Genomic DNA, 21,748 nt, shown 5'->3' on the forward strand with positions numbered 1-21,748 from the left:
CAGTTTCGGGTTAAGAACGGACCTCCAGAATGAATTAAGTTCTTAACCCGAGGGACACTGGGGGGGGGGGCACTTGGAGCCACCAAAAGTAAGCTTTTGAACTCTAATTATTAAGTCACCTTCCCATAGACGTTCCCTAAGCAAAGCAAAGCCACAGCCCTCCTCTGTTTCAACAGCGCTACATCAACCTGTACCTTTTATCAGTCAGTCCTAAGAGGACCTCTACTGACTGACGCTTGTCTCGCAGAGTTAGGCTGGCTAAATGAAGAAGCCAGTGCTACTGGAGCCTGCTGCCAAATACACGATTAGTCCCTTTAGGCAGAATTCCCCTCAGGAAGGGGTACTCAACTTGTTCTGCCCCACAAGTCAAGATTTATGACACTGAGTCCCATCCTGCCTACCCAAAGCCTCTCTTGTCATGCCATCCCTGTGCAAGATTTAGCTGGAAGGCTGCAAAGAGGGACGACTGAACTAGAGCGCTGTGGCGTGTATCCCACCTGCGGGCTACATCCTGAGCATCTTTTCATTGGACCGATTCATGAAGCATTTGGGGGGAGGTGCTGGAAACTTCCAGCCGTTAAGCAGGCCAGAGTTCTGTTCACTTTCCAGGGTACTCGAACACTGCAGCTGCTCCCATCCCCGTTCCAATGCACATGGAGACCACACCATATCCTCTGAAAGAAGGAGACAAGTTAGTGCCTAACTCTGTTTGCATTCTCCAGTTTCATCTGACATGGTTTTAGAAACAGACTACTTTTGAACTCATACACTGATTCATGGTCACACAGGTCAGAATTTGCAACACCGACTAAAACCAGCTAACTCTTCTGCCCTACGTGACAACTGGAATAAGTGGCACAATGGCAGCTGAATGCAGTTCCTGCCACCTGAGATACTCCAGCCCAATATACCTAAACTGTGTACTGCAAGAGCTAGATTTATTCAGAAGTACTCACCCCAGAGGCTGTCTGATGTGCCTCTGTGTGATTTACTGCTTGGACATACCCAAAGCAGTGTATGAGAGAAAACGAGAGCATGCACATCTTGGCTATCCAATGATCAGGGGAAGTTGCTTTCAAAATCATTTGTTACTGAGATTTGGGGAGGGAGAAAGAAATAGGTTCTACTGCAGTGGACACCTAACAGTACACTTGGACTGCAAGTTTAAGGAGAAGTGGCAGGGACCAATCAAAAAGTTGGCCCAAAAGGCACTAACACCAACAGCTCAACAAACACTTGAATTATTGCCACACGCAGTAACAAAGTCCTTTGATGTGGCTTACATTTTTCTTTCTGCCAGTTAAAACTTGCGTAAGAGAGCTTTGAGATAGTTGTAACTCCTGAACAAGTTTCTCCAGTTGCGAAACCACCTACGCAACCCACTCCAGCACTAGGGGCATAAAAAAGTATGTCTTTCTTTAGCAACATGCAGCATGAATATATACCGTATTTTTCATCCCATAGGACGCTCCGTCCCATAGGACGCACCTAGTTTTTTTGGGGGGAAATAAAGGGAAAATTTTTTTCCTTTATTTCCCCCCCAAAAGCAGGTCGGGGAAACCGAACCAGGTCGGGGAACAGCGGGATGGCGGCGCTGCGCCTCCCTGCTGTCCCCCGAGCTTGTGGGGCTGGCCGATGTCTGTCCAGCGCACGGGGCGCTCTGCTTCAGGGCGCCCGACGCTCCGGAAAGCAAGCTGCTATCCGCAGCCTAGACATCCCTGCGGGACCTCCCGCAGGGCTGCGGATGTCTTCCTGAAGCCTGGAGAGCGAGAGGGGTCGGTGCGCACGACCCCTCTCACCAAGCTTCAGCGAAAGCCTGTATTCGCCCCATAGGACGCACCCAGATTTCCCCTTCATTTCTGGAGGGGAAGAAGTGCATCCTATAGGGCGAAAAATACGGTACTTCAAAGTTAAGAGTTAATGCAGGTGACTCCACACTCACCTCTTCCCCCTACGCTTCAGCTCGTTGAGCAGAGTGACCACCTGCCGTGCCCCAGTGCAGCCCAGAGGGTGCCCTAAGGCAATGGCCCCACCAAGAGGATTGACCTTCTCCATGGGGATGCCAAGCTTCTCCACGCAGTAGACAGCCTGCAGAAACACCACAGTCAGTGTTACCTCCACTTAGCCAGGGGTCTCAACATCTGAATCTCCCACCTTAGACTTCTTAAGGAGATTCAACATTTTAAAGCAACCAAACAGAGTTACGCAAGTTGCCTGTTCCCGTTTTCTTCGTCTCTGCATGTAACGAAGCAAGTTAGGTGAACACGAGAATAAAGGCATGACCAAGGAATATGAGTACCCCCACTGTATGCACTAGATTTCTACTACTCACACCACATTATAAATATCAAATCTTTGGGAGGGATGTACAAGGAGTGCTGAGGAAGGGAGACACTCCAACCTATTCCTCCAGCCCAACTAGCAGAAGCATCCCTGGAGTGGCAAAAATAAATGCACTTCCAAGAAGTTCCCAACCTAGAGGACCTGCTGCTACTAAGCCACTCCACAGTCTCCTCAAAACAGAAAGCTGGGGGAAGGGGAATGTGGGTTCTGTCCACCTCCTTTCACTTGCCAAGTGAACACCACAGGGAATGGTATTCTACTTCTTGAAGGTCCTGGTGCAAATTAACAATATTAAAAGCGGGGAGCATGTTTAATTCAAATAGGATGTTCAGTTCCCAATGCTGAGGGTGGACCTTCACTTAAAACTCTCACGGCAGCAAAGAGCTCTTGTGTGAAACCCATTCTTGCACCCTAATCACAGTGCTACTGCTGCCGCTGCCTCTGCCACTTCCAGTGCCCTGAAAGGGGTTCCATAGCGAAGGGTGGATGAATTGCAGCAACGCTGTGCAAACTGGTTTCACACAACACTGAAACACCACTGTTTAAAGCCCCCTAGTCCAATTCAAGCCAAATCGGTTGGGTGAGATCAAGGGAGACCATGGCAGGGGATGCTGCAAGGAAGAAAGAATAGCCTGATAAAGGATAGGCACACACGCTTTCAGCCCAGGCCGTATGTAGAATGGGGCATACAGGAACTATTATGTATGGGCCTGAGGGATTGGATGCCCATCATCCAGGGACTACGAGAACCTTAAATGCGGTCTACCTCTTAATTATTGCGACTAGAAAGCCCTTGTTTTTTGGCATTTTTCATCTATCTAAGATGCTTTTGTTGGCTATTTGCAGTATGGTAGCGCTACAGGGAGCTTGCTGGGGAGACCATGCATTAAAAAGGGACTCAAAAATAACTTAAACAAGGTTTTAATTACAAAAACAAAAACTCCATTTACACTAAATACATCAACAACAAACCAGACCCAACCACCAACCCATCCCCCAGGGTAATGGGAGAGCTAGGTGCTGCTCCTTATATACTGCACCCAAATGCTGACACACCTTAACCAGTACAACTCAGCAGCACCTGCTGTGTTTCACAGCTGTAAAGCTGGGTCTCGTTATTTTGCTCTGGCCCTTGCTCTGGCCCCTTAAAGACATACACATCGGGTGGAACAATGATGAACCTTTACATTTAAAGAAACCATTCAACAGCTTTTAATACACATGCATTGCAAGAGAAGTGATAAGCCCTTTTGCTTTCGCCTAAGCCCATCACCTCCGCAAAAAACCTAAATCCATTTGGTCCCAATACAGAGAAAAGGGCTTCTCTCTACCCCACCTTAAAAACGAAGTGCAACAAAATGGGCAAATCTCACCTGACTAGCAAAGGCCTCGTTGATTTCAAATATGTCAATATCTTTCACAGTCAAACCTGCAGGTTAGAGCGAGAGAAGATGCCAAAGTAAGGCTTTCCAGTTAATATTTGTAACACCACTGTTGCAATTCATTGTGAAATTAGCCTGTTCCACCCTTTCCGTGTTTGACTCATCCCCCCAAAAGATATGGGAGGGAAATATGAATATGGGGTGGGGGGGGGGAGAGAGAGAGAATGAACTTGGGCAGAAAGAGGGAGAAATATCTGTGAAGTGTGTGGGCAAGAGTTAGAGATGCTTGTGTGTCCGTGGTTTGTTTGTGTGAGGTTTGTCCACGAGAATGAGTGAAGTACAGTCACCTTTTGTACTTTTCCTGCTACTGGTGAATTCTCCCTGTTACTAGGTATCAGTGGCACCACAGTTTGTGTTGATGAAATTAATATTTGTGATCCCCACCGGTAGGACATAGTGGACTTCCTACTGTAAGCCTCAGGTTTTCTGGGTGGGGGGTGGACAGTGGCAAAGACCATGCGCTCTCCATTATGTGTGTCATTCCATGCTCCACGGCAGCCCTTTTGTGACTGGTGCCCACAGCACTTACTCAAAGTCCAAAATGTGCCCATTGGCTCCCAAAAGCTGGCAACCCCTGGCCCAAGATTAACTTACCAGCCTTTTCCAATGCCACCGGAATGGCATAGGCTGGTCCTATGCCCATGACATCAGGTGGAACGCCAACGATTGCACACGACCTCAGCACTCCGAGGATGGGAAGGCCCAGCTGGGAAGCTCTGGAACGTCTGGCCAGGAGAACTGCAGCAGCGCCGTCACTAACTTGGCTGGAATTACCTGTGGCAAGAGATTTCACACGCCAGGGCAAGGTTTCAGCATTGTGAGGCAGGTTTAGTTACACAGAATGCTGGCAAGCCCAGCACAAACCTGTTAGTTATGACACAACTCTACCAAAGGGGTGGGGGAGATTCAGACTATGTCTGCTCCCAGCCATTTGCAGACCTAACTTAATGTTGTCACAGGAGTTTCTGTTGCCTGTAGTGGTGATCTTTGACACAGAAATCCAGCAACATCAGGATTCGTTTACAGCTACTGTGACCAGTGCTGCTGGCAGCTATTCAGAGCAGGACTAACCAACAGCCTTCAGAGAGGATCAATATACTGTTTACTCCCCCCCCCCCTTTTTTTTTTGCTGGCCTCCCAATGTGGGAATCATAGAATCTGATACAGGTAGGTAGCCGTGTTGGTCTGCCATAGTTGAAACAAAATAAAAAAATCCCTTCCAGTAGCACCTTTGTTGTTGTTTAGTCGTTTAGTCATGTCCGACTCTTCGTGACCCCATGGACCAGAGCACACCAGGCACTCCTGTCTTCCACTGCCTCCCACAGTTTGGTCAGAAGTAGCACCTTAGAGACCAACTAAGTTTGTTATTGGAGCTTTTGTGTGCATGCACACGAAAGCTCCAATAACAAACTTAGTTGGTCTCTAAAGTGCTACTGGAAGGATTTTTTTTTATTTTGTATAGAATCTGATACTGACTGAGAATTGCATTGGCTGCAAAACTCTGCAATGTTCAGGAATTGTTTCCTATGCCTTCCCATCTAATATATCGCTATTTCTTTCTCACAACCCCGCTTCAAACATGCACACAAACTTCCACCATTAATAACCTGTTTAAGAGCAATTTTACCTGTTTCCTTAAATGTAATAAAAGTAACTACCTAGTACAGAATATGGGTAGAAAGGTGCCTTATACAGTGGTATCTCGCAAGACGAATGCCTCGAAAGACGAAAAACTCACAAAACGAAAGAGTTTTTCGTTTTTTGAGTTGCTTCGCAAGACGAATTTCCCTATGGGCTTGCTTCGCAAGACGGAAACGTCTTGCAAGTTTGTTTCCTTTGTCTTGCAAGTTTGTTTCCTTTTTCTTGAAACCGTGCATTCATTTCGAGGAGCAACTCATAGCATGCGGTGTGGTAGCCTTTTTTGAGGTTTTTGAAGACTTTGAAGCTTTTCCAAAGTCCGTGCTTCGCAAGACGAAAAAATCGCAAGACGAAAAAACTTGCAGAATGAATTAATTTCGTCTTGCGAGACACCACTGTACCAGGTCAGATGATCTGCCCACACAACCCAGTATTGTCTACTCTGACTGGCAGTGGCCTTTCCTGTTAAGATGGAGATGCTTGGGTCTCCAGCTGTTTTGAGCTACAATTCCCATCATCCTTGACCACTGGTCCGGCTAACTAGGGATGATGGGAGTTGTAGCCCCAAAACAGCTGGAAACCCAAGTTTGGGAATGCCTGCTCTGGAGTGTAAATTATGCATTCCACCACTGAGCTATGGCTCCTTCCAAACGCAAGTCACCACTGGCTTCATTATTTCAAACTGGTTTTTCTTCGTTTGCTATTAACAGCACTTTGCATCTTGCAGCTACTAAGCATTACGTAAATAACAGCCAAACCAACGAGACTGAACTGGCACGTTTCACCAACGTGCATAACTGCAAATAGAGAAGACTCCTTGGCACACGTTACAGCTGCTTCATCTCCTGTTAATTCAGCCTCTGCTCCTGGTACTTGCCAGCAGTCGTAGTGCCATTCTCCTTGAAGGCCGGCTTTAGCTTCGCCAACCCCTCCAGCGTGGTGCTTGGCCTGACCCCTTCATCTTGGAGCACAGTGATCGTCTTCTCTTGGCCCTGGTCATCCGTGAAGGTGGTGGTGACCGGGACAATCTCATCTTTAAACCACCCCATCTGCTGGGCTCGAGCTGCTCTGGAACCACAAATGTACTTATTTGAACAAGGTTTTTCAGAACTTTGCTGTGTACTAAGCACAGGGTGAAGCCACAAAATAAGAGTGTGTGTTCCTAAAGCTGTATGAAAGAATTTAAATGGCGTCACCTATGTTAGCATAGGAAGGGAGCAGAAGGAGTTGTCCATGCTTGCTCTAAGAGGAGTCCAAGCAATGTTTGCTGCTTTGGGACCCCTTCCATTTGAATGCAAGGTTTCCGCTCATTTCAATGGTGTTTTGTGAGGCTCTTTATGTGAGACTGAGGTAGATCTGACTTTACACAAACACTCTATTCCTAGTCTCAAACATTGGCACTTGAGATGCTAAACTATGGCAATTTATTAGATGATCCTTGACCATTCGAGCCTGCACAGGTTCCACAAAGCTCTTCCATCCGACAGGATGACAAGTTTGCACCCAAACCTAAGGCAAACACAAACAGGTCTACAAACTTTTACAGTCCTACCCTGCAGCAAAGACTGATCCGTTAAGATTACTGCCTTCCATGTTCTGCATACAAGCCAAAGCTAGCACCATAGCATCTGCTCATGCCAGGCAAAATACAAAACATTTGTATTCCTAGGCAGAACTGAAAGACTTCAATTAAGTGGCTCAGAGCTGCAAAACCCAAGTGACAATATCTTACATTTGGAGAGTAGGTGCACTGCATTCCTGTGCCTGCAGAGCTAGCAGCTCCGCATGAATCAAGCCAGCTAAGCCACACAACGTTTGACACACACCAGAAAAGGCCTTAGATCAGCAGCAAAGCCCAGGTCCCTACCAAGTCCTTGGGACAGTTGGGACAGAGCTATGCTTGAAGCCCAAGAGAGCCAGATTCAGTGTAGCTATTACTGAGCTGGCAGGACCAATGGAATGAATTGGTGTGAATGCAGTTTCCACCAGAACACAAGTCAAACTGAGGCGAAAGGGGTGAGCAGGAAGACATTATTTCCCCTCCATGCATATCAGACACCCCACCCCAGGCGCGAGCAAGCAAGCAAGCAAGAGGGAGGGTGTGAATGCATGAACTGCTATGACTGGTGGTGCCATAGCAATGGCAAGGAGAAAGGCTTGAACCTTGAATTCCCTGGGAGGAAGGCCAAGTTCTAAAGGGCATTTGGCTTGGAAGCGACTTCTCCAACTACACACTAGGCACGCAACCAACAAGCAAAGTCCCTGCTGTGAGCCACTATGTTATATAATCAGGCAGGAAGGCAACCTGTATAAACCACTGAACCAAACAGGTCATTTCGCAGGAATGACACAGCATGATTTAATGCTGTATTAGCCAAAACATAATAAGAATAATAATTTATTACTTATACCCCACCCATCCGGGTGGGTTTCCCTAGCCACATAGTATAGTCATACCTTGGTTTTCGAACAGCTTAGTTCTCGAACATTTTGGCTCCCAAACGCTGGAAGTGAGTGGTTCCAGTTTGTGAACGATTTTTGGAAGCCGAACGTCCGACGGGGCTTCCACAGCTTCCAATGGGCTGCAGGAGCTCCCTGCAGCCAATCAGAAGCCATGCATTGGTTTCTGAACGTTTTGGAAGTTGAATGGACTTCTGGAACGGATTCTGTTTGACTTCCAAGGTACGACTGTACTAAGAAATGCTGGATTCAATAAGCTGCGCTGGGATGCTGGTGTTTGCATAGACACAGGTGAACCATAAGGAGTGGCTGTGGCAAGCAGGAGACAGAAAGCAGGCAGCTTCTAAGTGGGAAAGAACCAAAGTCGATTTCTTTGGGGGCTGGAGGAGAAAAGCAACCACTTACTTTTGCTGAGAAGCCAAGGCAAAGGCATCTTGCTTTTTCCGGGTGACATTAAACCTTTCAGCTACATTCTCTGAGGTTATTCTGAAAAACCAGATTAGTTATCAGGTGGATTAATCCACTGGTTCAGAGCATATTTGTCTCTCTAAGAAAAGTGATGGAACAGTGGAACCAATGCGACTTTCAAAAGAACCAGGGGGTCCAGAAACATGCATGCTCAGGATCTGCCACCCCAAGAATCACAACTTTCATTATTAAAAAAGCAAGTTTCCACTTCATAGACTAATCTTATAAATATGTGAGCGATGCCCAATGAAAAACATCAAAAGAAGTGGGGAGGGAAAATAAGACCAACTGGCTAAAGAGGACATATTTATTAAACACTTTTATAGTACAGTGGTGCCCCGCAAGACGAATGCCTCGCAAGACGGAAAACTCACTAGACGAAAGAGTTTTCCGTTTTGGAGGTGCTTCGCAAAACGAATTTCCTATGGGCTTGCTTCGCAAGACGAAAATGTCTTGCGAGTTCCTGCGTCCCCCCCTCTTTTTCCCCGCCGCTTATCCGCTAAAAGCCGCTAATAGCGCTAATCCGCTAAGCCATCAATGGGCTTGCTTCGCAAGACGAAAAAACCGCTAGACGAAGAGAATCGCGGAACGGATTCTTTTCGTCTTGCGAGGCACCACTGTACTGCTTTCTGTAACAAAGTGACCTCAAAACAATTTGCATAAAGCATTGAAAACAATACAAATTCTTAAATTACAAGTAAAAATCATAGCAATAAAATAATTATAGTCAACAAAACAATAGCAAAAAGAGAGAAGAACTGGAGTAGCCTAAACACAGTTGCCAAAATGTTGGGAAAATACCAACCATGTCTTTGCTTTCTTTAAACAACTTACTCCAATGGCAAGCAAAGAAAACAGATGAGTTTGCTCAACTTATTATACAAAATGCATAACTTCCATGCAAACTTTGACTTTTTATTGCTGTGTGTACACAAGTTGCTGTTATGTTTGCTGTATGCCTTTTACTTGCCTCCAGCATCATTCATCAGCTTTACCAGAAACCTGACAATGAACAATTTCTCAGAAACTCACTTAGATGGAAAGTAGCATCAAGAAAGCCCCCCTAAAACCATAAGAAGAGATAAAGACACCTACCCCATTGGGATAAGACAATCTCTGGCGTTGCTGTTGTCCATCATACGAGAACTGACGTCCCCAGGATTCCCGACAGTACGCAGAGACATGCTTTCCACTCTGGAGGAAAAACAGAGAGATAGAAATGCTTTTGCGAACATCATTTGTATGAAAGAACCATATAGGGGTCAGGAAAAGAGTCAAGTATCTAACTGCTTTCGTAAGAACACCTAAATAAATATATAGCACATAATCAAGATATGAATTCGCTGCCTACATATATTTTGCCTGTTGGACCATCTGGAAAAATCACTTGAAGCAGCAGTCTTATACCCACTTAAAGGGTAAAGGTAAAGGGACCCCCGACCATTAAGTCCAGTCGTGGCCGACTCTGGGGTTGCGGCACTTACCGTAATTTTCGCTCCAAAACACGCACTTTTTTGCTCCTAGAAAGTAAGGGGAAATGCCTGTGCGTGTTACGGAGCGAATGCACTCGACCGGAGCCATGGCTGCCGTCAGTCAAGCAAAGCGGGAGTCGCTTGCAGGGCTCTGCACGGCTCTAGCTTTGATTGGTTTACAGCCAGGAGGAGGGGGAGGAGGAGCTGAGGAGGAGGGAGAGAAGGAGAGCCATGGCAGCAAAGCGGGCAGCAGCCGCTTACACGCGAGGAGGGACAGACGGGAGCCATAGCGAGCCGGAAAAAGCGCTGCGTAGCCAGCAACAGCTGCTGCAGCCTCAGCTAGCAAAGGTCCGTGCGCTCTCTAAACGGAGCAATGAGGCTGCAGAGGGACGGCAGGGCGCAGGAAGGCTCTGAGCCACGAGCGCAGTGAAAAGCAGTAACAAAGTTTTTAAAAAGGCTGCTGGGGACAGGAGGGCACGGGATGAGGGAGAGGGGGAAATTACGATTCTCCCAGCGTCTCAGCTGATCCGCTGAGCAGGACTTGGGTTGCAGGGGATTCGCCATTAGCTGCGTAAAGCAGCAAAGAGGGAGAGAAGGAGCAAAGGTGCTGCTTACACTGCTGTAAGTGGCTGCTGTCCGGTTGGCTCCTTTAAAGCAACAGTGCTCTTTCCCTCCCCCCTCAGCTCACCAAAAAGCTCATTTTCCACACACCCCACACAAGCTCCTTCTTCCCTTAAACCCCTCTTCTGCATTATTAGCAGCATCCTTCTCCACACACCCCACGCGTGTTCCTTGTCCCTTGAATGCTTTTCCTTCCCTCCCCACTTAAAACGTGGTTACAAAGCACGGATCCACATGGATCCTCAGGATTTTTGCACTGGGTCACCCCAAGTTCACCATCAGACCACATAGCAGCCTGCACCAAAAAACACACACGCACGCACTGTTTCATGGGGCTGCAATGGCGCAAAAACGTGGTTACAAAGCATGGATCTACGTGGATCCTCAGGATTTTTGCATTCGGCTACCCCAAACTCACCGTCAGATCACGTCTGTGGCCACAGCATGAACCACAAAAATCGTACATCCACTGTTTCGTTTAGAATATTTTTTTTCTTGTTTTCCTCCTCTAAAAACTACGTGCGTGTTATGGTCAGGTGCGTGTTATAGAGCGAAAAATACGGTATCTTGCTTTATTGGTCGAGGGAGCTGGCATACAGCTTCCAGGTCATGTCGCTAGCACGACTAAGCCGCTTCTGGCAAACCAGAGCAGCACACGGAAATGCCGTTTACCTTCCCGCCGGAGCGGTACCTATTTATCTACTTGCACTTTGACATGCTTTCGAACTGCTAGGTTGGCAGGAGCAGGGACTGAGCAATGGGAGCTCACCCCGTCGCGGGGATTCGAACCGCTGACCTTCTGATCGGCAAGTCGTAGGCTCTGTGGTTTAACCCACAGCGCCACCCGCGTCCCTCCTTATATCCACTTACCAGAGAGTAAACCCCAACTGGACTACTTCCAGGTAGACATATATAATATGCTACTTCACTCTAACGGTATCAATCTCTGCCAGCCTTCCTTGGATTGGTGCCCTCTAAACATTTTGGACTATTAACACATAACATCCCATACTCATTAAAAATGCTTGCTGGACCTGATGGGAGCCAAAGTCCAAAACATTAGGGGAGCAACCAGGTTGAGGAAAGCTATCCTATGCTATCAGGTCAGAACTCTGAAAAAGACTGTGACGCCTCAGTTATATTTATATTAACTCTGAAGGATCCTATTGAAATCATTTCCAAGCAACAGTGTGTTGAAGGATAGCAGGATAGCATTAAAGATCTTAGGTGCCTTCAGATCTTACTATGTACCAGCTGGGGTACAGACTGTTTGCATTATTTTCTGAAATGCTCCTACATGCAATATTAAAATACGTATTTAGCAAGAGAAGCTGTGCAGGATTTTATGACAGCCATCAGCCCAAAGTCTTAGAAGTCAGACTAAATAGTCCATGGTTCAAGGTTGGTTGCCAAACAGCCTCCACAAAACTAATAAGCCACCCGATGAAGCCATGGATTTTCCAAAGAGCAGGTTTTTAATGTCCGCAGTGTCAATTTTCAGCCCCAGACCAGAAGATACCAAAAGGTTTACAGCTCACAAGAATCAACTACCACTTTTTATTTGTAAGGGCAGCATATTTGCCAAGTCAACAGTTCTGAAATCTGTACAGATGCAAGAGCAGTTCTTGGCTACACTTTAAACTCTTGATAGCATTAAACAACAGATCAATGTTGCCAGGCAGGCCGGTAGGTTAGCCACAGCAATTCTCTACAGAGTTTTTAAAAGTGGCAACACTTGGCCTGCATTGCTCAACAGGAACTGAAGGTCAGAGCGCTCGGTTTCAGAATCCCAGATCAGCCTGTCCTACATTTTTCTGGCCTAGCATTTGCAAGCTATGCTTTCGCAACACATGTCATTGCAAAATTAAGACCAAGCTACAAAGCCTAGATTATAACAAGGGTGTGATCCTAAGCAGTATAAAGCTGAAACATGTAAACATTCTCCCACAGGAATGGCTTTTACACTATAATCAGGAAATTGTGTGTGGCAGCACTTGGACCTCCAAAGAATGCAAGCAGCCCACTTTCAAAAGGCCCTGCGAAACTGGACTGAAAACGGAGTCTGAAGAATGACCTCAACCAGCAAGCTCAGGACTAGGAGGCCTACACTAGGTCTGAATACCACACCCACTTGAATACCACACTTATTTTCAGAGAGTAAAACCTAAGAAGCTTGAGTACAGCGCTTCATGGGTTCATCTCTTACACTAGTATAAGGGCCATTTTGACCCTGTAACAACCTGCCATTTCACAGAAGTGGAACTGAAGAAGAGAGTTATTTGCCAAAGACCTCTTAGGGGTTTACAGCTGAAGTAGAAGTTTAAGCCAAGCCCCACAATGAAACTGCACCACCCTGCCTACATAAAACCAACTTTAAAACTAAATGTTTTAGAATATTCACGGTGCACAATACAGATGCACACAGTTCAAGAGCATGCAAGTTTATTGCAGTCTGATTTAAATGGTTTTTTTACAGAGGTTGTAAAACCACGTGGACTTAAAACGTCTGCCTGTTACTGCTAAAAAACTTCAGCCACACCACATGTGGAATGCGTGGAGGCTGGAAGGATACACGGATCCCTCGAGCTTTCTGGAAGAGCCTCTCTGTAGGCTACTGTTGTGGGACTGTTTGAACAGGTAGTCATAGAAATAATGGGAGAGGAAAGAGGTGCTGCAAGTTGGATGTCTGACAAACTACTACTGGTAGCCACATGACTTCGAAGACGACACAGACTCATTATCCCTGCTATGAACTGCCATAGGTACTTGAGAGGCAATTGAGTAGCAACTTGTGCTCTACAGCACCCTGGAAAAACCTAGGACTTAATCCCAAGAACAGGATTAGCAGATGGAAGATATCTGTGCTACTGACTATCCTACTGATTTTCATAAGACACACAGTGAATTGTAATACCTGTAAGGCCAGGATTCAAACCACAAGTTTCAATGGGGAAGAATGTAAATAGGATTAAGTAGAACGTGAATGAGGTAAATGTCAGAACCGCCCCAAGTAAATTATAAATCGAATTAAAGTGGAAGTTGCATCAGACCCACCAGTTTCCATAATGGATACGGGTGTTTTTACATTCCTAAAACGCCAGAATGAAAAAAGCTCCCCCTTCTGTACCAGCTGCCTCACTCGATAAAATACTATATGATCTGTGAAGAGAACATGACTGAGGTTACAGACTAGCAAGGGATGCTCGTGGAAAGACTCATCTTACCCACAGGCCAAGCCCATGTCGTAAGCTCCATTTCTGATGCCACCTACAAATAAAACAAGCAATAATTTAAGATCAACCTTGGTGAGCACCCCCTCTCACCAATATTGCACAGATAGAGGGGATTACATATTCTGGGAACTAAAACACTTCACTTATTCTCCAACCTGGTTAATGTTATGAAGAATTTACAAATCTCAGTAAAGTTGATTCCTTTAGCTACTAACTACAAGGAGCCTCTTCTGGTGCCTTCATTATATATCTTTAGGCACCAGGCAAAAACATTCCTCTTCTCCCAGACCTCTGGCTAATTAAACAATCTATAGCCTTTTAAAGGGGGGGGGGGCTTTGTTTGTTTTTATGGTATGTATTTTTGTGTTTGTATTCTAAGCTGCCCTGTGATCCTTGGCTGAAGGGCAGTACAGAAATGTAAAAAATAATAATGAACACGCCCAGATCTTCATGGAAAGAAACTTATTGGAATCTTAACTCCATCTATCAACAGGAATCAATATACAAACTGCACAGGAAGTTCAGCTCCAGGAATTTAAAGCTTCACATGTCAAGCTGACACCTGCTTTGGTCAGGACTTTCAAAAGCTCCAAGACTAACCAGGCCTCTGAAAACCCACAAGCGCAGAATTTTGAGGCAAGCTCCTTATTTGCTACAATATACAGATTCCTGAGAATCTGGGGGTTTGTCCTAAGTTCTTAAATGTGAAATTGTATTTGAAATCGTGCATGCAATGCCTGCAAAAATATTTGTGGGGGAAGGAGACAACTTCTGTATCCTGTATTGCTACTGGTGCCTCTCCTCCCAGCCTCAATATATTCCTTTATACACATCAATCACATTATACCACACATCCAGACTCTGCAAAACTTAAAACTATTGATCAAAGATACAAAGTAGGAAAATTCCATGCTTAACAGGAACACCATATCAGAATTACTGAAATGCAGAATTTACTTGGAATGCAGAATTTTCATGTCTTTTTGCCATGAAGCCCAGTTATCAGCCCCTTTCTTACCAGCTATATTGATCAGAGCCTGCAACCCAGATGAGCACTGCCTGTTAACGCATGATATTGGTACAGTCTCTGGAATGCCACTGAAACAAGACACAAGCAAAATGATTCATTAGCACAGAAACAAAGTTGGAAGCCCATCTCAGAGATGTCAATTTAGAGGGATAGAGTCATTCTTTTGAGGGTCTATTTATGCTGAGAGCAAGATACATAAGCTATTCCAGCCACTTAAAGACTCCTTAGTCGCACTGAAAATAGTAGGACTAAGGATCTGGTGTAGTTTGGGGGATTACAGTCTATACATTATAGTTCAAGAAATCTGACTTATACCAAGTCCGACTATTGGACCATCTAGCTTTGTATCATCTATGCCAAATGTGCAGAACCTTTAGCCTTCCATATGTTGCTGAAATACAATTCTCACCATCCCTGGCCATTACCCATGCTTGCTGGCGTTAGGTTTATCAACAGCTGGAGGGCCAAATGTTCCCCACATCTGATGGGCAGCAGATTTCCAGGGTGTCAGACAGGTGTATTTTCCTATCTGGAGATGTGTAGGACTGTACCTTTGGCATGCAATGCACATAAACTCTGCTACAGCTGACTCAAAAGCCCCTAGAAAGTGAAGAACACTGATCCACCACAAACTGCCTTGGGGAGGTGGGAAAGCATAGCAAACCAGCATGCAGAATGTGACTCTGACTTAATCACCATGTCCTGACTGAACTATTTTGCAAAGTATTTTCCAAAATATTACCAAACGCTGTTCTGGATACATGCATGTTTCTGTATCCTAGTGATGTGCTGTATTTTAACATACTGTTGTTTGTTGTCCTGGGAACCTCTGCACTGAAGGGCGAGTTACAAACTTAATTGTGATGCATAAACTTTCATCAAGACCAGAGGCAAAAAAAACTCTGATGGAGACACAGGACAGTAAGAGCTACGTTAACAGACTGTGAGATGCCAGAAGAGATGCTTGTTGTCACTTTTTATGAGTAAGCACTCAATTATCTAAGTGAAAAGCCATCTGCTCGTATCTTTCTTTCTAAAGTGCAACCTCTTAAAGACAGGTGAAGTACACATTATAGGCCTCACCTGTGTTGGGGGGTGGCAAAACAGAGAGCAGCACATCCCTAAACCATCACACCACTTTTTCTTAGCCTCTTTTAAGCCAGCTTGGAATTACTTAAGTTACTAACACTTGTTCCTTAGCCAGTGGAGTGGCTATCAAGTTTCATCTCACCTAGTATTCCTCCTCCCCTGCCTTGCTATTTTTCTCTTGGCATGTGGAAAACCTGAGATAGTTATCACCACACCTCCTATCTGCCCCACAATGCATGGCAAAGTTCACAAAAGTAGGACAAACCAGCAATACTCCTTCTGCACTCTCAAACATTAGCCAAAGCTGGCAGCCCCAATCTCTATCCTGTTTCTTATCTGGTATCAAGAGTGTTAAATAGCAAAGTTCACCTTAGAAACTGTCCAATCCTCGCCACTAAAGCTCCAGCTCCAGGTTGAAGAACATTTCCTAGGTGCAAAGAGATTAATCTGCTTTTGTTATCTGCAGTTCAGATGCCATCTCCAGATTTAATTTTAAGAAGGCACAATTCAGCATTTAAGAAGAAGATGACAGCCCATTTGCCAGACAGGAAGTCTCAATCAATCCACAGCACCAGGTTAGCAAATTTACAGTTACAACTGGGGCAGAAACAGAAATATGTACAGCGATGCAACTTCAAAATAAGTTACTCACCTACACAGATATCTCCCAGCTTCTCGGGGCTTAGATTTAGGTCTTTAAGGACAGCTGTCATGACTGCAGCAAGAAGTTCATCAGGTGTAGTTTCCTAGATGGGGAAGTAACAGAAAACTGTTTTCTTGCGTGTTTCCCACACTAAGGGCTTTGCTATGTAACTATGTACTTAAACCTTTATTCTTTTTAAAAAATTACTTTTTGTAGCATAGAATTCATTCGGCATCTGCCAAAATGCTCATTTTTGCCACTTTTGAGTTTACTGGCATGTCATGTACTTTGCACAATTGTATTTCCAATGCTCTGTATTCTGTTGTTTGGGCATAGTTTGTTGCGGAAAAGCAGTACACTAAATCTGTCAAATGTTTACTTATATCCCACCTGCACCCCTGGACCAGGCCTCAAGGTGGCTTGCAACAAATTAATCTGTAATCTGTTGGGTAGCTTAATAAAGAGAGAGCCAGTCAAGGAACCACTTCGGACACTGTGTTTGCTCTGGGGGTCAGTTCATTTTTGCTGGGATAGCTCAGTCATTAAGAGTGTGAAACTCTTAACCTTAGGGCTGTGGGTTCAAGCCCCATATTGAAGAAAAAAGGGTTGGACTAGATGACCCTCATGGCCCCTTCTACAATTCTATTTCTCTCTTTTCCACACACCCCTCCCAGTCTCCTTTTCCCAGCCACAAAAAGTAGTTTACGCCTATCACGTCTGATCTGGTTGACAGGGGCTTGGACTGGATGACCCTCCCACCTCTATTTTATGCTTCTAAGATAAAAGGCAAAAAAAACCTAAAAGCACATAAAAAGGTAATCGTTTTTGAAATAATATTATTAATTAATGAACTGAACTGTGAACGATTAAAAAAAAACCTATTCAGTGAGGTTTTTTTTATGAAATGAAATGAATGGGTTCTAGTAAAAAAGGTAAAATAAGAATATGAAAGAAGGGATAGATATTACAAAAATCAGGAACAAACAATATGTGAAGAAAGATAATTAAGGCTAAAATTAACAAGAAGGAATTTGCTAATTAATTTCAAATTGGAATACAAGAAAGGGGGGTGAGAGGAAGCGAAGAAAATAGGTTTATGAATGGTAAGAAATTAAAGAGAGGGATTTTCTTTTTTAACTTTCTGAATTCTCTTTTAGTGTTTTAATTTTTTCTTTTTCTTTTTTCTTTTTATTCTTATATGTTAATTGCTTGTTTTTATTGTATTCTGATGTTTTTTGTATGTTTATATTATTTTGTGTTTTTCTTTGATAAAACTTAATAAAATATTGTAAAAAAATAAAATATATATAAAAAAAAACTTATTGAAAATGCAGAGAACATAAAAGGATCGCCTGGGCCGCCCCCACCTGCGCCTCCCTCTCCGCCCCACCTGCTCGCTTCGCCCACTACCTTGAAGCCGCCCCTCTTGGCCTTGGCGATGGGCGTCCTCCGCCCGTGGACCACCACCACATCCTCCGGGGCAGCCGCCGTCGAGAGGGCGGCCCCAGAGTAGCCCAGGCAGGGACTGGGCCGCAACGAGGCTGGCCGGCCGCTCCCGGCCCCGGACAGGTGCCCGACAACCACCTGCAGCCGCTGCATCCTCCTCCGCTCTGCGCCGCCCCTCGACTGGGCAGGTGAGGCAGCCCCGGAGAGCCACGCCCCCCCGCGCGCTGCATGCCGGGAGGCGTCTCGCTCCTCCCCTCAGCTGGGAGGGCAGGTGATAGAGGCACAGAACGCCACGCCCCCCCCCCGCGCACTGCATGCCGGGAAGCAACTTGTTCCTCCCCCTCAGTTGGGCGGGCAAGATGAGAGGCAGAGAACGCCACGCCCCCCGCCGCGCACTGCATGCCGGGAAGCAACATGTTCCTCCCCTCAGTTGGGCGGGCAAGATGAGAGGCAGAGAACGCCACGCCCCCCGCGCGCACTGCATGCCGGGAAGCAACTTGTTCCTCCCCCTCAGTTGGGCGGGCAAGATGAGAGGCAGAGAACGCCACGCCCCCCCCCGCGCACTGCATGCCGGGAAGCAACTTGTTCCTCCCCCTCAGTTGGGCGGGCAAGATGAGAGGCAGAGAACGCCACGCCCCCCCCCGCGCACTGCATGCCGGGAAGCAACTTGTTCCTCCCACTGAGTTGGGCGGGCAAGATGAGAGGCAGAGAACGCCACGCCCCCTGCCCACGTATTGCATGCCGGGAATCGCCTTGTTCCTCCCCTCAGTTGGGCGGGCTGGTGAGAGACGCAGAGAGCGCCACGCCCCCCCCCCGCGCGTACTGCATGCCGGGAGGCGCCTCGCTGCTGCTCCTCTGAGGCAGAACCGCGGAGCCACGCCCCCTGCGCGATGCATGCCGGGAGGCGCCTCTTTCCTCCTCTCAGCTGAGCGGGCTGGTGAGGGAGGCAGAGATGCCACGCCCCCTTTGCGCACGTATTGCATGCTGGGAGGAGCCCCGCGGCTTCCCAATCGCCCTCCGGCTCTGGGCGCCATCTTGCCACAGGCAGCGTGAGAGCAGCGCTATAGAAGTAGGAAAACGTCCAAGAGTCGCGCGGGGACCTGAACCATTCTCTCAATCCACGTCCCTGAAGGCAGAATCGGGAGTTTGACAGATTGGAGGACTGGGCTGAAGTGAACCAAAATGAGTTTCAGTAGGGGCGGGTGCAAGGGTCAGGGAGAAGCAGATGCACAGATATAGGAGGGGGGGGACACCTGGCATGCACAGTAAGGTAAAGGTAAAGGTACCCCTGCCCGTACGGGCCAGTCTTGACAGACTCTGGGGTTGTGCGCCCATCTCACTTAAGAGGCCAGGGGCCAGCGCTGTCCGGAGACACTTCCGGGTCACGTGGCCAGCGTGACATCGCTGCTCTGGCGAGCCAGAGCCGCACACGGAAACGCCGTTTACCTTCCCGCTGGTTGTTGTTGTTTGTTGTTTAGTCGTTTAGTCGTGTCCGACTCTTCGTGACCCCCTGGACCAGAGAACGCCAGGCACTCCTGTCCTCCACTGCCCCCCGCAGCTTGGTCAGACTCATGCTGGTAACCTCGAAAACACTATCCAACCATCTCGTCCTCTGTCGCCCCCTTCTCCTTGTGCCCTCCATCTTTCCCAACATCAGGGTCTTCTCCAGGGGTGGCCAAAGTCTTGGAGCCTCAGCTTCAGGATCTGCCCTTCCAGTGAGCACTCAGGGCTGATTTCCTTCAGAATGGAGAGGTTTGATCTTCTTGCAGTCCATGGGACTCTCAAGAGTCTCCTCCAGCACCAGAATTCAAAAGCATCAATTCTTCGGCGATCAGCCTTCTTTATGGTCCAGCTCTCACTTCCATACATCACTACGGGAAAACCATAGCTTTAACTATACGGACCTTTGTTCCCGCTGGTAAGCGGTCCCTATTTATCTACTTGCACCCGGAGGTGCTTTCGAACTGCTAGGTTGGCAGGCGCTGGGACCGAGCAGCGGGAGCGCACCCCGCCGCAGGGATTCGAACCGCCGACCTTTCGATCGGCAAGCCCTAGGCGCTGAGGCTTTAACCCACAGCGCCACCTGCGTCCCGGGCATGCGCAGTACTACATGTGAGAAGGATCTAGAGGTCTTGGTGGACCACATAAGTCAACAGTGTGCATGCACACGAAAGCTCATACCAAGAACTAACTTAGTTGGTCTTTGAGGTGCTACTGGAAGGATTTTTTTTTATTTTGTTTTGACTATGGCAGACCAACACGGCTACCTATCTGTAACAAGTCAACAGTGTGATGCAGAAGCAAAAAGAAAAAAAAACCCCGACCAGGGAGAAGAGTTGGTGGAAGATTGGAAGAAATTCAAAATCTATCTACAGAAACACTGTAAAATTATTGAATGTTAATGACGTTGGAATGAAACGAAGTGGTTCTAGTAATAAGGCAAAACAAGAATATGCAAGAATGGATTGATATTAGACGAAAAATTGAAGTTATGGGGGGGGTTAAAAAAAAAGAAAAGAAAAAAAAGAAAAATTGAAGTTATAATATGTGAGGACAAACAATTAAGGGTAAACTAAGAGGGTATGAATTTGCTGAACAAATTTTTAAATGGAATACAAAAAAGGGAGGTGTGAGGAAGTCAGGAAAATAAGTAAATGAGTGGTAAGATATTAGAAAGAGGGATTTTCATTTTTTTATGTTTAACTTGGGTTTTTGTATTTTTTCTGTGTTTTTCTTTTACTGTTTTGTAACCCTTTTCTTGTTAAAAATTTAATAAATATATTTTTAAAAAAAGAAGAAGCAAAAAAACCCCCTAATGGTATTTGAGGCTGCATCAACAGAAGTCTAAGTGTCCAGAACAAGGAAAGACATAGGACCACTCTATTCTGCCTTGCTCAGACCACACCTGGAATACTGTGTACAATTCTAGGCGCCACAGTTTAAGAAGGATGTTGACAAGCTGGAAGGTGTGCAGATGAGCAAGGTGATCAAGGGTCTGCAAACCAAGCCTTACAAGGAACGGTTGAAGGATCTGGATATGTTTATTTTTTTATTTTTTTTATTATTTTTTTTAAATATATTTATTAGATTTTTATAAAAGAAAAAAACACATAAAAACCAAAAAAGTAAGAAAAAAACAAAAACATAATCAAAAATCCACATAAAACAGATCAGAAAAACAAAATACACATAAAACAGATCGAGAAAACAAGATACAGGAAATATAAAATTCCTTCCAACAATAAAAAAAAGAGAAATAAAAACTCCAACTTTTTAATTCATATTTGATTAACTTTCTTTCTTGACTTCCTCACGCCTCCCTTTTTTGTGTTCCTCTTTACCCAATCAGATACAGCAAATCCTTACCCTCTTTCAGAACTCATTTCTAATTATTAAAATCACTCTGTAGGATCTGGATATGTTTCGCCTGGAAAAGAGGCGACTGAGAGGAGCTCTGAGAACCATCTTCCAATATCTCAAGCGCTGTCACATGGAGGAGGGAGCAAGCTTATTTTCTCCTGCTCTTGAGGGTAGGACTCGAACCCATGGCTTCAAGTTGCAAGAAAGGAGATTCTGACTAAACATTTGGAAAAGCTTTGTGACAGTAAGAGCTGTTTGACAGTGGAACAGACTCCCACAAGAGGTGATGGACTCTCCTTCCTTGGAGGTTTTTAAGCAGAGGGTGGATGGCCATCTGTCATTGGATGCTTTAGCCGAGTATATCCTGCATTTCAGGGGTTTGGACTGAATGATCCTCAGGGTCCATTTGGCTCTGTGTAGAAAACCTCTGATCTACCATAACCCTTTGCGTTCCACGGTTTTCAGCATCCCACTGCTTGCATCCAGAACGTGTATTGTGTGTA

General features: G+C 45.9%; 1 protein-coding gene across 1 annotated transcript; it reads right to left on the bottom strand.

Annotated features, from left to right (window-relative positions):
* Nucleotides 1-89: 89 nt before the first annotated feature.
* ACAA1 (acetyl-CoA acyltransferase 1) lies at nt 90-18,066 on the bottom strand. The gene is made up of 12 exons (XM_079947119.1): nt 17,850-18,066; nt 16,449-16,542; nt 16,166-16,223; nt 14,696-14,775; nt 13,669-13,711; nt 9,447-9,545; nt 8,289-8,369; nt 6,301-6,491; nt 4,380-4,559; nt 3,717-3,772; nt 1,943-2,088; nt 90-674 (listed from the first exon to the last, which is right to left on the bottom strand). Exons 1-12 carry the CDS (start codon nt 18,036-18,038, stop codon nt 599-601), a joined length of 1,293 nt encoding a protein of 430 aa, XP_079803245.1. The 5' UTR covers nt 18,039-18,066; the 3' UTR covers nt 90-598.
* Between the last annotated feature and the right edge of the window lie 3,682 nt (nt 18,067-21,748).

This window comes from Podarcis cretensis (assembly GCF_951804945.1).
Source record: "Podarcis cretensis genome assembly, chromosome: 12".
NCBI lineage: Eukaryota > Metazoa > Chordata > Lepidosauria > Squamata > Lacertidae > Podarcis > Podarcis cretensis.